Genomic DNA, 15309 nt, shown 5'->3' with positions numbered 1-15309 from the left:
CAGTGGTAAGGTTAGGGAGAGGTGGGGGAAATAAGAGATCAACTGAAGGACTTATATGCATGTATATAAGAGTAACCAACGGATGCAAAACATTGGGGGGTGAGGGCATATATGGGAGTGGGGTGGGGGTCGGGGGCAATGATAAGATATGTACACATATAATACCTTAATAAAAATTTGAAAAAAAAAAAAAAAAAAAGAATGAAAGTTGAGAAATGTTTGATAAAACAGAAAAAAAAAATAAATAAATAAATAAATAAATAAATCACTCATGGAGTCACATTAGCCTGGGAGTTTGGAGCTTAAAAACTGGGCTTCCAATCCCCCCCACCCTTCCCCCCCCTCTTCTTCCCCCCCCCCCCCCACACACACACACCGGTCTTACACACGCCAGTACCAGGTCTGAGGTTGGGGGATGGGTAAAAGGGAGTAGTATGGTGGATGAAAGAGGTGGGATTTAAATGGGATTGAAATGACTGATCTTACGCACTAGTGCATAAGATCAGTCATTTCAATCCCATTTAAATCCCACCTCTTTGAGAGAAACCAAGATGGAGGCATAGGTAAACACCTAAACTGCTGCCTCGCACAACAATTTCAAAACTACAACTAAAAGACAGAACGGACACCATCCAGAACCATAGGAAAGCTGGCTGAGTGAAAATTCTACAACTAGAAGGAAAGAGAAAAACTCACAGAGAATTGGAGGTACGGCAAAGGGGCTTTGTGCGCGCAGAGAGGAAGGGCGGCTGAGAACCTGGCTGACTTTCTCTGGCGGAAGGGGGAAGGAAGCCTCCGATCGCACTGAACCCCAGTTCTGACTGCACTGAACCCCAGTTCCGGGCGAACCCCTGGGGACCCACACTCTTACGGGGGGAGTCTGGACTCTCGGGCCGAGACTCGAGCTGGGAAAGGCAGAAGTCTGAAGGCGCACGCGGGCCAGTGCGCACAAAGGCTACGGAGGTTGCCACAGGCTTTCCCTAGTGGAAGGGAGTCAGAGGCTCCTGACGGCACTGAGCCCCAGTTCTGACTGCAGTGAACCCCAGTTCCAGGTGAGCCCCTGGGGACCCACACTCTTGTGGGGGGAGTCTGGACTCTCGAGCGGAGACTCGGGAGCCAGGGAAGGTGGAGGACTGAAAGCGCGCACGCGTGCCAGTGCGCACAAAGGCTGCGGAGGTTGCCACAGGCTTTCCCTAGTGGAAGGGAGTCAGAGGCTCCTGACGGCACTGAGCCCCAGTTCTGACTGCAGTGAACCCCAGTTCCCGGCGAGCCCCTGGGGACCCACGCTCTTGTGGGGGGAGTCTGGACTCTCGGGCGGAGACTCGAGCTGGGGAAGGCGGAGGACTGAAAGCGCACATGCGGGCAAGGGCAAGGCTGACAGGAAGCCAAGACTGAGACTCCACCCCATCCAAGCTGAGCACAGAGGCTATTGCAATTTGGCAAGTCTAATCCTATAAGGCTGTCTCCAGCACCGAACTTCTCCCAGCATAGACACAGCTGATCCTTACAGCCAACTGGCCCGGAGGTCAATTCTTCCCAGTGATACCAACAACAATAAAGACTTAATTACAACAAGGCTGTACACACAGTCCACAAAGGGGTGCACCAAGAGTGTCCACCTCAGGTTAACTGGGGAAGCAGTTAACTATCAGAAAACTATCTAATTCCATCCACTGGGCCATATTGGAAACCTAGCACAAATATCTACCTTACCAACTCAGGGAATCAATGAAAATGCGGGGTCAAAGAATCAGATCACAAACGAAAGAAATGGAGGAAAACAAACGACTGGATATAGAATTCAAAACCACGGTTATAAGACTTTTTAAGAATATCCTAGAAAAGGCCGATAAATATAACGAGACCCTCGAAGATATGAAAAAGGACCAACTAGAAATTAAACATACACTGACTGAAATAAAAAATATTATACAGAGACCCAGAAACGGAATAGAGGAACACAAGAATCAAGTCAAAGAATTGAAATACAAAGAAGCAAAAAACACTCAACCGAAAAAGCAAAAAGCAAAAAAAAAAAAATCCAAAAAGTTGAAGATAGTGTAAGAAGACTCTGGGACAACTTCAAGCGTACCAACATCAGAATTATGGGGGTGCCAGAAGAAGAGAGAGAGCAAGATACTGAAAACCTATTTGAAGAAATAATGACCGAAAACTTCCCCCACCTGGTGAAAGAAATAGACTTACAAGTCCAGGAAGCCCACAGAACCCCAAACAAAAGGAATCCAAAGAGGACCACACCAAGACACATCATCATTAAAATGCCAAGAGCAAAAGACAAAGAGAGAATATTAAAAGCAGCAAGAGAAAAACAGTTAATTACCTACAAGGGAGCACCCATACGACTGTCAGCTGACTTCTCAACAGAAACTATGCAGGCCAGACGGGAGTGGCAAGAAATTTTCAATGTGATGAATAGCAAGAACCTACAACCAAGATTACTCTACCCAGCAAAGCTATCATTCAGAATTGAAGGGCAAATAAAGAGCTTCACAGATAAGAAAAAGCTGAAGGAGTTCATCACCACCAAACCAGTATTATATGAAATGCTGAAAGGTATTCTTAAAGAAGAGGAAGAAGAAAAAAGTAAAGAGAAAAATTATGAACAACAAATACATATCTATCAACAAGCGAACCTAAAAATCAAGTGAATTAAAAACCTGAGGAACAGAATAATCTGGTGAATATAATAGAATCAGGGGCATAGAAAGGGAGTGGACTGATAATTCTCAGGGGGAAAGGGGTATGGGGGGTTCATGAAGAGAATGGACAAAAATCATACACCTATGGATGAGGACAGTGGGGGGGAGGTAAGGGCAGAAGGTGGGGTGGGAAATGGGTGGAGGGGAGCTATGGGGGGGAAAAGGAGAAATAATTGTAATAATCTGAATAAAGATTTATTTAAAAAAAAATAAAATAAATTAAAAAAAAGAACAAAACAAAAAATAAATAAATAAATAAATAAATAAATCCCACCTCTTTCATCCAGCCTGCACCCTCGCTAATCTGGGACCCCCTCAGGGGATGTCTGACTGCTGGTTTAGTGACTAGACACAGGGGTGGGCAAACTTTTTGACTTGAGGGCCACAATGGGTTCTTAAACTGGGCCGGAAGGCTGGAACAAAAGCATGGATGGAGTGTTTGTGTTAACTAATATAAATTCAAAGTAAAGGAGCGGAGGGGAGAGCAAGAGAACCATCCGCTCTTTCGGCTCCACGGCCGGATAGAACAGCCGAACAAGCCGGATCCGGCCATAGTTTGCCCACAGCTGGAGAGGATGAAGACCAACAGAAAGGTCATAGTTTTCAAAGCTGTTCCAGAAAAACGTAACTGTATTCTAGAGGATGACAAACTAAAGTGGGGTATGGCCATTGTTTGTTCCTTGTTCACATGAACCAGGGTTCTGAGAGAGTGTTTGCCTTCTGGTTCCCATTGATCAGGAAGAGCTTCCAGAAGGATACCCTCTGGGTGCTTGAGAGCTGAGTTAACTAATAGAGGTGGCCTCAGGCAGGCAGCCGCTGCACTGCTATGAGAGAACTCTGGGTCTCAGGCAATTGCTCATCACAGTGAGTATATCTTTCCCAGTGAAAAAGTGTCTCCAGGGACTGAAGACCATAAAAACACTGCCCCGTTCCCAGCCATGTTTATGTTGGCCTGGTCAGTGAAGGGCACTAGTTTAGGTAGCCACGTCCCCTAGAGAGCCAGAATCTGAGTGAGGTTGCCACATAACTAGAACAGTATTTCATTGAGGCTCCCATCTCTGAGTAGTACATCATTTATCCCAAACTGGATTAACAAAAAATAAGGACAGAACATAATTTTTTTTTTGTTTCTAGTAAGAGAGCTCTCCCCAGCCTTTTTTATAATTGAAGGCAAGATTTACTCTCAGTACATGTTTATGACCAGAGATTACCAGCATCACATATTTGCGATTCTTTCCCACAATGATCACCACCAATTCTTTAGCTGATGCCAAAAGTCATGCCCAGTGGTCATTTCTTTGATGTCATTCAATGTTAAATATTCAAAAATCATTTCAGTGTTCCAGGCCCTGTAAAAGGTGAAGAGAATCCAAAAATAAAGAATAGAGGATATTGTAGTGGGTGTCAAATAGAATCCAAAAGATAAGAGATAATAAGTGTTAGCAAGGGTATGGAGAAAAGGGGAACCCTGGGTACTGTTGGTGAGAATGTCATTGGCTCAACCACTGTAGAAAATATGAAGGGTCCTCAGAAAATTAAAAATACTGTATGATCCAGCAATCCCAGCTTTGTCTGGGTATATATCCAAAGGAACTGAAATTATCTCAAAGAGATACCTATACTCCCATATTCAGTGCAGCATTATTCACAACAGCCCAGATATTGGAAACCACCTAGTGTCTGTTGATGAACAAATAGATAAAGAAAATGTGATATATGTATTACACATATATTCAGCCTTAAAAACAAAAAAGGAAATCCTGCCATTTGCGACCAGATGAATGAATCTGAAACATTGTGATGAGTGAAATAAAGCAAACAGAAAAAGACAAATACAACATGGTATCACTTACATGTGGAATATGTCTCTGCCTCAGGTGAGTCCAACAGGCTTCCACTCCTGTAGGAGCGGGATCTCCTTCGCATATGGTCTAAGTGTAACTGGACAATCAATGGGTCAGGGCTGCCTGTCACTACTTGAGCCAATTGAGCAGAGACAGGGTTGAACCGTATATGAGCGCTTTTTCCAATAATGCCGGCAGCATAGGAGAGCAGCAGGTCATCCGAAAAAATCTGCTCTTTCCTCCCTCCCCCCACCATAAGCCAGCTGCTTATATTGGGTAGAAGGAGAAAGATTACATGGGGAAGGAAGCAAAAGGGATAAGAATGGGTATGCAAAATGGGCAGTTTACAGGCAATGTGGGCTGGGGGTTTGCAAAGGCCTGCAGGTATGCAAAGGGCTGGGGGTTTCAAAGGGCTGGCGACTCTGGTTTCTGCAACAAGGTTGTTCATCTTTCCATCATAATAGGCAGCTCCTGGATGTAGAGGATGGGCCGAATTTCCAGGTGAGCTTCCAGGTCCCAGCCAGGCTGTAATGCGCTTTCTTTAATCAGAACAAAACAATCCTATATAATAAAAGCCTAATATGCAAATTGTTCAACTATGAGTTTGACCAGGAGTTCAACTGCTTGCTATGACGTGTGCTGACCACCAGGGGGTGGTGCAGAACATGGCGGGCATCATCAATGCAGTGCTGGCAGAGGGTGGCAGTGGAGGTGCTGCCAACCCTGATGGCCCCTGATGAGAGCAGGTGAGCGGATGGCGCCAGGCCAAGGCAGGTGTGAGTGGGGGCCCGATTGCCCTGCCAATTGCCCCACAGATGGTGACCAGTGGTGGCAGCAGAGGGTGGGGCTGTCGTCCGGCTCCCAGGTGCTGAGGGAGCCAGGCAGGGGGCCCTGGCTCTGATCTATCGCCCCGCAGACGGGATGGTGGAGCAGATGAGGGGGCAGTGCCAGGCCATTGGCAGGGTGCCAGGTGGGGCTGTGGGGCTGTGAGGCTGAGGGTGCGAGCTGGGGTCCAATCCCTGCAGGCCACCCCGAGGGACCCCACCCATGCACGAATTCGTGCACTGGGCCTCTAGTCAGTTATAAGATTAAAAAATTCTAAGGATCTAATGTTTAATATGGTTATGAGAGTTAATAATTCAATATTATATAATTGAAATTTGCTGAGAGTAGAACTTAAATAGTCTCAGAAAATAAAGATAAATATGTGAAGTGATGAATATATTATTAACTCAATGGTGGGAATCCTTTCATAATGTATATGTATATAAAATCATCACATTGTACACTTTAAGTATATTACAACTTTGTTACTTAAACCTCAATACATGCATAAATTAACTCAAATTGATCACTGACCTAAATGTAAAAAAATTTTTAATGTGAGTATAAATCTAAAACTTTTAGAAAAACATGGGGGAAAATCTTCAGGATCCATGGCAAAGCTTTCTTAGTATTGACACCAAAAGCATAATTTATTTAAGAAAATTTTCATAAATTGGGCTTTATTGCGATTAAAACCTGTTGCTATATCGAGATTCAATTAAGAGGATGAAAAGACAACCTACAGAGTGGGAGAATATATATACCAAATTTTCCTTAAGAGGAAAAAAGTAGACAGGCGACCCAGTTCAGCTGGGAGAGTGCAACCAAATTCAAAGAGAAGTCAAATGGGTCCATAGAAAACAGCTCCAGGTCAATGACCTTAGTCCAAATTGATTTATGTAACATCTGAGGCCACAGCTATTTTGGGGGTGAAGAAAGAACAAGGACAGGCCTTGTATGTGGTGAGAAATAGAGCAAGAATTAGAACCCATGTCTGACTGGCTCTGTAGTTCTGATGAAGAAAATAAGACTTTATTTGCGGGGGCGGGGGGGGGAGGCGGGGGGAGGCCTGGCAGCCTGACTCTGTACCTAGTTAATCAGTATTCCTAATGCACATTCTTGTTAGCCTATAATCAAGTCACTGCCCCTTCCTTAATTATCTGGTCTTGCAAGACCTGTTTACCTAAATACTCACATTTTACAGAGGCCATAAACCATTAACCATACACAACCCCTGGAGGGTGTTATCAGCGCTGGTGCCAGGCCAGGCCTTTAGGTGTGGTGTCACGGCCCCCATCCCAACACACGGGGCTTTTTGCAAAGCCTGTGAAAAGGTCTGGAAGTCTTATCCATATTTGGGGAACAAAGAAACCAAAAGATATAAAGAGAAAGCTTCCTCCATATTGGTTTGCCCAGGGTTTGGAAACAGGCTCCCCTGAGTCATGGTACTATCTGGAAATAAATGGGTTTATCCTGAATCTCGGAGTACTCCTGTGTATTTTTCGGTTGCCTGGTAAATTCTGTAACAGTTCATGTTCTTTTCACTGTCCATGTCCCCCCTCTTGCACCTGCCTGTTCATTAGGTCAGTCCTAGGCTAGAAGTGTGGGCACAATCTTTGTCAGCCCAAGTCTGGAGCTAAAAGCCCAGAGTCCTGGTGTCTGTACCAGAATGAGAGCTGAGTTTTTAGAACAGTGTCTGTGGGGCTTTCAGAAGTCTGCTCCCTCTCTACCTCCTCTAGGCAGCCTTCCCTGACTCCCTCAGCCTGGGTTAGGCCAACACTTCTAGGCTCCCAACACATCACTCTATATCCCTACCCACTGCAAAGACTGGGAACTTCTGTAGGACTCATCCTGAAGCCTCACCAGGAATGTTGTCCTGGAAAGATTTCAAATGCAGATGGGCCTTTGAAGCTGATAATCTCTGAATATCATAATTTAAACTCGGTGGGGTATTGTAGAGTCTATGATTCTGTCTCTCTTTCGCACTTAGTGTTTACTTCCTCTAAACAATTCCCCTGGTTCCAAAGATTCTCCAGCTTTTTTATTCCCCAGGAACCTGAGTGGAGTGTGTCCTCTGTGGCCCAAACCTCGCCGTCCCTGAAGATTGGGCACTGCTGCTAAGGCATCTCTGTGCACTGGGATAAAACAAGCCCTCTGCCACAAAGACATCTTAGACTTCTACAGCATGTGGAGTGGCAGAGCAGACTGGGAAACAGCCATGGTGAGTAATCAGGGCCCCAACACACCTGCCTCTCCACTTCCAAATGGGTGACTGCCAGCACCTTAGCCTCAGATGGAGATATCAGTGGGCAGGTCTGGAAATAATGCAGAGAAGAAGAAAAATCAGTCTTGGACAACACAAGAGACAGTGGTCTTGTCCCTTGCTTGTAAAAGAGGGCCTGAGGAGGCTGCCTGGCTGAGGTTCAGAGAGTTACAGGTCAGAGAGGAACTGGACTCCCAGACCACATTTCTGGGGAGAGATGTCCCCTACAGTCTCTCAAGAGGAGTGGATGAGACGATGTGTCAAGTCCTCTTCCCATCTGGCATTCTCATCAGTTGTGGGTTTTTTATTTTATTTTTGTTGACACTATTACAGATGTCCCTATTTCCACCCCCTTTGCCCACCTCCACCCAGGCCCCACATCCCCCTTCCCTCTGGCCAGCACCTCACTATTGTCTGTGACTATGAGTTATGCATATATGTTCTTTGGCTAATCCCTTCACCTTCTTTCATGCAGTTCCCCCTTCCCCCTCCCATCTGACAGCTATCAATCTGTTCCTTGTATCCAGGCCTCTGTTTCTATTTTGTTCATTAGATTCCAGATTATTTTTATACTCTAATATCAAAATAATTTAATTTGGTTAATCATTTCTTTATTTAGGAAAGTTTTGTACAAAAACTTTTTTTCCTCTTTCCTGAATAATTCTTATCTCCAAGAGTATTTTCACATATCTGTAACTTCTTTTATCCCTTTGATTTTTTACAAAATACATCTGCTCAAATTCTGTTGGCCTTCTCTGTTTGTTGCTCATCTTTGAATGGGGTGAGTTCCACCAGAGCTTCATATTTTCTCAAAATAATATCTGAGAGAGAAGGAATGGAGGATGCAGAACTGATACTATGGGCAACTTTATTTCCTTTTTTTTTAATTTCTTCATTGATTAAGGTATCACATATTTGTCCTCATGCCCCCATTCCCATCCCAAACCCCTCCCCATGCATGCCCCCACCACCCTGTTGTCTGTGACCACTGGTTAGGCTTATATGCATGCATACAAGTCCTTTGGCTGATCTCTCCCCCTTACCCCCACCCTACCCTACCTTCCCTCTGAGGTTTGACAGTCTGATCGATGCTTCCCTGTCTCCAAGTCTGTTTTTGTTCATCAGTTTATATTGTTCATTATTTCCCCTAGATGAGTGAGATCATGTGATACTAGAAATACACTTATAAGAACCGAAAATGAGACAAGCAATATTGGTTATGCTGAGAGGCAAATGAATCAGTCTGTAGTGAGTTTCTTTCTGGGCCAACAGTTCTTTTGAGTCCCAATTTCAATGTCAAACAGTTCCTTTTGTGTACATGTCAGCAATGATATTTCAGTTCTGGATGGTGGAAAAATGGTGGTAATGCAGGTCTGACCCTCTCTGGTTTGGTCCTGAGCAACCTGCCACGAAGCACAGCTGCTGACTGCTAGTATGGCAAGGCATCGTCAGCATCTTCCATCTCTGGACTGTTTCTCTTCTGTCTTCATGGTTGGAGCAGTCCTGTCAATTCCTCTCTGTTGCAGGAATCCACATGGTCTTGGAGTTGTTTTCTGAAAATATACAAACATATTCTCGACCAAAAGTTAATAAAGGAATCTTTTCTATAAATTTGACTGGGGATCCTTTTTCATTTTTTGCCCAATTTTCCTTTGGCTTGTTTTGACACCATGTGTGTCTTTCATGGGTGTCTTGCTGTTAGCATTACAAATGAAAGTTAATTTTCTAAAGTAAAAATTTTCTAGATGTAATTTACTTACCGGATATTTTTCCTTACATGATATTCTTCTACTATCCCCCCTTTTTTGATTTAAATATTAGGAGGCTTTTGGAAATTTTATAATGTAGCCTTGATAGCTTTTAAATTTTAATTTTTTGCACTAAAATATGACTTTTTAGGTTCATTACATGTTATGCAATTTTACCATGAGATGAACTACCAATAAAAATTTTAGTTAACGAGAAACCAAGATGGCGGCATAGGTAAACACCTGAACTGCTGCCTCGCACAACAATTTCAAAACTACAACTAAAAGACAGAACGGACACCATCCAGAACCACAGGAAAGCAGGCTGAGTGAAAATTCTACAACTAGAAGGAAGGAGAAAAGCTCACAGAGAATTGGAGGTACGGCAAAGGGGCTTTGTGCGCGCAGAGAGGAAGGGCGGCTGAGAGCCTGGCTGACTTCCTCTGGCGGAAGGGGGAAGGAAGCCTCCGACGGCACTGAACCCCAGTTCTGACTGCACTGAACCCCAGTTCCGGGCGAACCCCTGGGGACCCACGCTCTTACGGGGGGAGTCTGGACTCTCGGGCGGAGACTCGAGCTGGGAAAGGCAGAAGTCTGAAGGCGCACGCGGGCCAGTGCGCACAAAGGCTGCAGAGGTTGCCATAGGCTTTCCCTAGTGGAAGGGAGTCAGAGGATCCTGAATGCACTGAGCCCCAGTTCTGACTGCAGTGAACCCCAGTTCCAGGCGAGCCCCTGGGGACCCACGCTCTTGTGGGGGGAGTCTGGACTCTCGGGCGGAGACTCGGGAGCCGGGGAAGGCGGAGGACTGAAAGCGCACACGTGCCGGTGCGCACAAGGGCTGCGGAGGTTGCCGCGGGCTTTCCCTGGTGGAGGGGAGTCAGAGGCTCCTGACGGCACTGTGCCCCAGTTCTGACTGCAGTGAACCCCGGTTCCAGGCGAGCCCCTGGGGACCCACGCTCTTGTGGGGGGAGTCTGGACTCTCGGGCGGAGACTCGAGCTGGGGAAGGCGGAGGACTGAAAGCGCACGTGCGCGCAGGGGCGGGGCTGACAGGAAGCCAACACTGAGGCTCCATCCCATCCAAGCTGAGCACAGAGGCTATTGCAATTTGGCAAGTCTAATCCTATAGGGCTGTCTCCAGCACCGGGCTTCTCCCAGCATAGAAACAGCTGATCCTTACAGCCAACTGACCCGGAGGTCAATTCTTCCCAGTGATACCAACAACAATAAAGACTTAACTACAACAAGGCTGTACACACAGTCCACAAAGGGGTGCACCAAGAGTGTCCACCTCAGGTTAACTGGGGAAGCAGACCCACTGGGCCATATTGGAAACCTAGCACAAATATCTATCTTACCAACTAAGGGAATCAGTGAAAATGCGGGGTCAAAGAATCAGATCACAAACGAAAGAAATGGAGGAAAACAAACGACTGGATATAGAATTCAAAACCACGGTTATAAGAGTTTTTAAGAATATCCTAGAAAAGGCCGATAAATATAACGAGACCCTCGAAGATATGAAAAAGGACCAACTAGAAATTAAACATACACTGACTGAAATAAAAAATATTATACAGAGACCCAGAAACAGAATAGAGGAACACAAGAATCAAGTCAAAGAATTGAAATACAAAGAAGCAAAAAACACTCAACCGAAAAAGCAAAAAGCAAAAAAAAAAATCCAAAAAGTTGAAGATAATGTAAGAAGACTCTGGGACAACTTCAAGCGTACCAACATCAGAATTATGGGGGTGCCAGAAGAAGAGAGAGAGCAAGATACTGAAAACCTATTTGAAGAAATAATGACCGAAAACTTTCCCCACCTGGTGAAAGAAATAGACTTACAAGTCCAGGAAGCCCACAGAACCCCAAACAAAAGGAATCCAAAGAGGACCACACCAAGACACATCATAATTAAAATGCCAAGAGCAAAAGACAAAGAGAGAATATTAAAAGCAGCAAGAGAAAAACAGTTAATTACCTACAAGGGAGCACCCATACGACTGTCAGCTGACTTCTCAACAGAAACTATGCAGGCCAGACGGGAGTGGCAAGAAATTTTCAATATCATGAATAGCAAGAACCTACAACCAAGATTACTCTACCCAGCAAAGCTATCATTCAGAATTGAAGGGCAGATAAAGAGCTTCACAGATAAGAAAAAGCTAAAGGAGTTCATCACCACCAAACCAGTATTATATGAAATGCTGAAAGGTATTCTTAAAGAAGATGAAGAAGAAAAACGTAAAGAGAAAAATTATGAACAACAAATACATATCTATCAACAAGCGAACCTAAAAATCAAGTGAATTAAAAACCTGAGGAACAGAATAATCTGGTGAATATAATAGAATCAGGGGCATAGAAAGGGAGTGGACTGATAATTCTCAGGGGGAAAGGGGTATGGGGGGTTCATGAAGAGAATGGACAAAAATCATACACCTATGGATGAGGACAGTGGGGGGGAGGTAAGGGCAGAAGGTGGGGTGGGAAATGGGTGGAGGGGAGCTATGGGGGGAAAAAGGAGAAATAATTGTAATAATCTGAATAAAGATTTATTTAAAAAAAAAAATTTTAGTTAACACTTTAGGAACAGCTTTTTGTCCAGTACCATTAGTTTTTTAGAATATTTGTTTATTTCACTTAGCCAATTTAAATTAGTCTGAGAAGTTGACTACTATTTTACTGTCAAATTTAATACTCTAACAATAATCTTATTTTACCCTGTAAATATTAGTGGAAAGGATTATTTGCCTTCTTGAGTAGGCCCTGAGCATTCCTGGTGCTAGGTTGGATTTAGATATCAAAAACCCACTTCCCCACACCATGGGTACAAGACAACTCAAACAAGTCTTGTTGCAGTGAGAGGGCAGCTGCTGTTGGCCAAGTCTCTGTCTGTTACCTGGGTCCCGATTTGAGCTGGGCATGGGAAGCGAAGCAGCCATGGGGGCAGGAGACCTCCCTCAGAAGGGGTGAGGGTTCAGGTCCCTGCAAAGTTGGGGGGTGAGGGTCTGTGCCCCACCTCTGTTGACCCCCAAGTTCTCTCCGAATGGCCGCTCTGTGACTGTGCCTGTCTTAGGTTGTTCCTTCCCTGAGGAATCTTACCCGTCTCTGGCTAACCAGCCATCCTCCAAGGCCAATTTATTTCCTTTTAAAGTCTTTTACCAGAATATGCATAATCCTCTGCTCTAGAAGCAACCCCCACACACTTAAATGAGAAAGAAAAAGGTCATTCCTACCTTCAGAGCAAGCCCATGACATTGGCTAAATATGGCATAACTATACACCCCTGTGTTCAGACTAAAACTCTTTTTGCTCACAGACCTATTTTTGGTGATTGTTAAGGAAATCTCTGCTAAAAGATATTTGGTGGCGGTTTCTCTTATGTTCTTTTATTAACCTACTAGAGGCCGGGTGCACAAAATTCATGCATTGGGGGGGGGGAGGGCGTCTCCTCGGCCCAGCCCGCACCCTCGCCAATCTGGGACCCCTCGGGGGATGTCGACTGCTGGTTTAGGCCCAATCCCAGCAGTCAGACATCCCTGTCACAATCCTGGACTGCTGGCTCCTAATCGTTCACCTTCCTGCCTGCCTAGTTGCCCCTAACTGCCCCCTCCCTGCCAGCCTGGTCACCCCTTACTGCTCCCCCCTACTGGCCTGGTCGCCCCAAACTGGCCCCCTCTGCCGGCCTGGTTGGCCCCAATAGCCACCCCTCCCCCACTAGCCTAGTCACCCCTCACTGGCCCCCCCTGCCAGCCTAATTGCCCCCGAACTGCCCTTCCCCACTGGCCTGGTCGCCCCTAACTGCCCCCCTACTGGTCTGTTTGCCTCTTACTGCCCCCCTGCTGGCCTGGTCACCCCTCACAGCCCCCCTGCTGACCTGGTCACCCCACGCAGCCTGCTTGTTCAGTCATTTGGTTGTTCCTCACTAACCCCCCTGCCAGCCTGGTCAAGGCAGCCATCTTGTGAGGGCATGAGGGTTAATTTGCATATTTCCTTTTTATTATATAGGATATGTGAAAAGATCAGTGTTTCACACTATGAAATGATACTTTTATAGTCAATAAATTAAAATATAGTTATTAACTAGCTTGCTTTTAGATGCAGTATTTTGTTATATAAAATACATTGGGGTAACACTGGTTAATAACATTAGATAAATTCCAAATGTACAACTTTATGATACAGCATCAGTATATTCCATTATGTGCTCACCATCTGAAGTCCTTCCATCATCCTATATTTGATCCATTTTACCCTCTTCATCCTCCCTACACCCTTCTTCCCCTCTGGTAACCATCATTCTATTGTCTGAACCTATGAATTTGTTTGTTTGTTATTTGTCCATTTGTTGCTTTATGTTTTATATCCCACATATGAGACAAGAATCGTATGATTTCAGTATATTTTTAAATCTATACATTTTATATTTGGTATTATGTATGGACGCAGTCACCTAATATTAGAGTTGGTGTTCTTTTCCAGTAATTTTGTCATGTCTTCTTATTTTTCTGCCCAGTTTCAGGTCACATCTTTCTAGAGACCTAATCTGTCCTCCAAAGATGTTCCATTCCCAGTCTTATGTCAACATCTCCTTCTTCCAGCCAGCTTCCTTCCTGATGATTGGCATCCCAGGGCTGGAGGCCGTTCATGGCTGGATCTCCATTCCCTTCTCCTGCATGTACACTGTGGCCCTCACTGGAAACTGCCTCATCCTCCTGGCAGTGAGGAGGACTCCCAGCCTGCACCAGCCCATGTACTACTTCCTGTCCATGCTGGCCCTCACCGATGTGGGTCTCACCTTGTCCACAATGCCCACCACCCTGGCTGTGCTCTGGTTTGACCATCGTCTCATTGCCTTCAATGCCTGCCTGGTGCAGATGTTCTTCCTCCACTCCTTCTCTGTGGTGGAGTCCTCGGTGCTCCTGGCCATGTCATTTGACCGCTTTGTGGCCATCTCCAACCCCCTGCGCTATGCAGCTGTCCTCACAAATAATGTCATCATCAGAATTGGACTGGCCATTGTGGCTAGAGCCACTGTGTCCCTCTTCCCAGTACCCTTCTTACTGAAGCGACTGAACTTTTGCCCTGGCAAGATGCTCTTGTCCCATTCATTCTGTTTCCATGCAGATGTCATGAAAAAGGCCTGTGCTGATATTACTGTCAACATCCTTTATGGGCTGTATGTAGTTCTTTCCACAGTGGGTGTAGACTCCTTGCTTATTGTACTATCTTATACCCTTATTCTTCATACAGTGATTGGTCTGGCTTCTCCCAAGGAACGCATTCGAGCCCTCAACACTTGTGTTTCTCATATTTTAGCTGTTCTGGTTTTCTACATACCAGTTATAGGTGTATCCATGATCCACCGTTTTGGAAGGCACCTGCCTCACATTGTACATGCTCTTATTGCCTATGTGTACCTGGTAGTGCCCCCTGTACTTAACCCCATCATCTACAGTGTGAAATCCAAGCCCATCAGGGAGGCTATGCTCAGAGTGCTGAGGGAGAAGTGGCAAAGCTGATGAAACCAAGAATCAACCACAGAGTCTGAGGAAAACATGGCCAAACAGTCATATCTTATGTCCAGAAAGCCCTTGTTTAGAGCCTTGACCCAGACACATAGTCAAGAATATAGCAAGCAAATGGAAACCCTTAGATTGATGGGTGAAGAACAGTCTTGATTCTTTTCTGCACTCATTAATTTTAGCTATTTTATTCAGTGTTTACTTGTGTAAGGATCTGTGCTCATTATTAGATATATTAAAATGAACTGTGCACAATCTCTCCCCTTCTTTTGAGGACAGAGGCTTGTAAATACACAACTAAAACTAAGTGAATGAGGCTGCGATAGGTACACACTAAGTGCTGGAGGAACCTCAAAGAGGGTTTATTGCCTTGTTGAGAG

The 15309-nt window shown here is 45.1% G+C and overlaps 1 protein-coding gene across 1 annotated transcript; it reads left to right on the top strand.

The window, feature by feature from the left end:
• Positions 1-13963: 13963 nt before the first annotated feature.
• Positions 13964-14926, top strand: LOC308233340 (olfactory receptor 51I2-like; the record flags this gene model as incomplete). Its single annotated transcript, XM_080640265.1, has 1 exon — positions 13964-14926. The coding sequence occupies one exon, from the start codon at positions 13964-13966 to the stop codon at positions 14924-14926; it is 963 nt and encodes a 320-aa protein (XP_080496391.1).
• Between the last annotated feature and the right edge of the window lie 383 nt (positions 14927-15309).

Source organism: Plecotus auritus (assembly GCF_963455305.1).
Source record: "Plecotus auritus genome assembly, chromosome: 9".
Classification (NCBI taxonomy): Eukaryota; Metazoa; Chordata; class Mammalia; order Chiroptera; family Vespertilionidae; genus Plecotus; species Plecotus auritus.
This window is presented reverse-complemented; position numbering and strand designations above follow the sequence as displayed.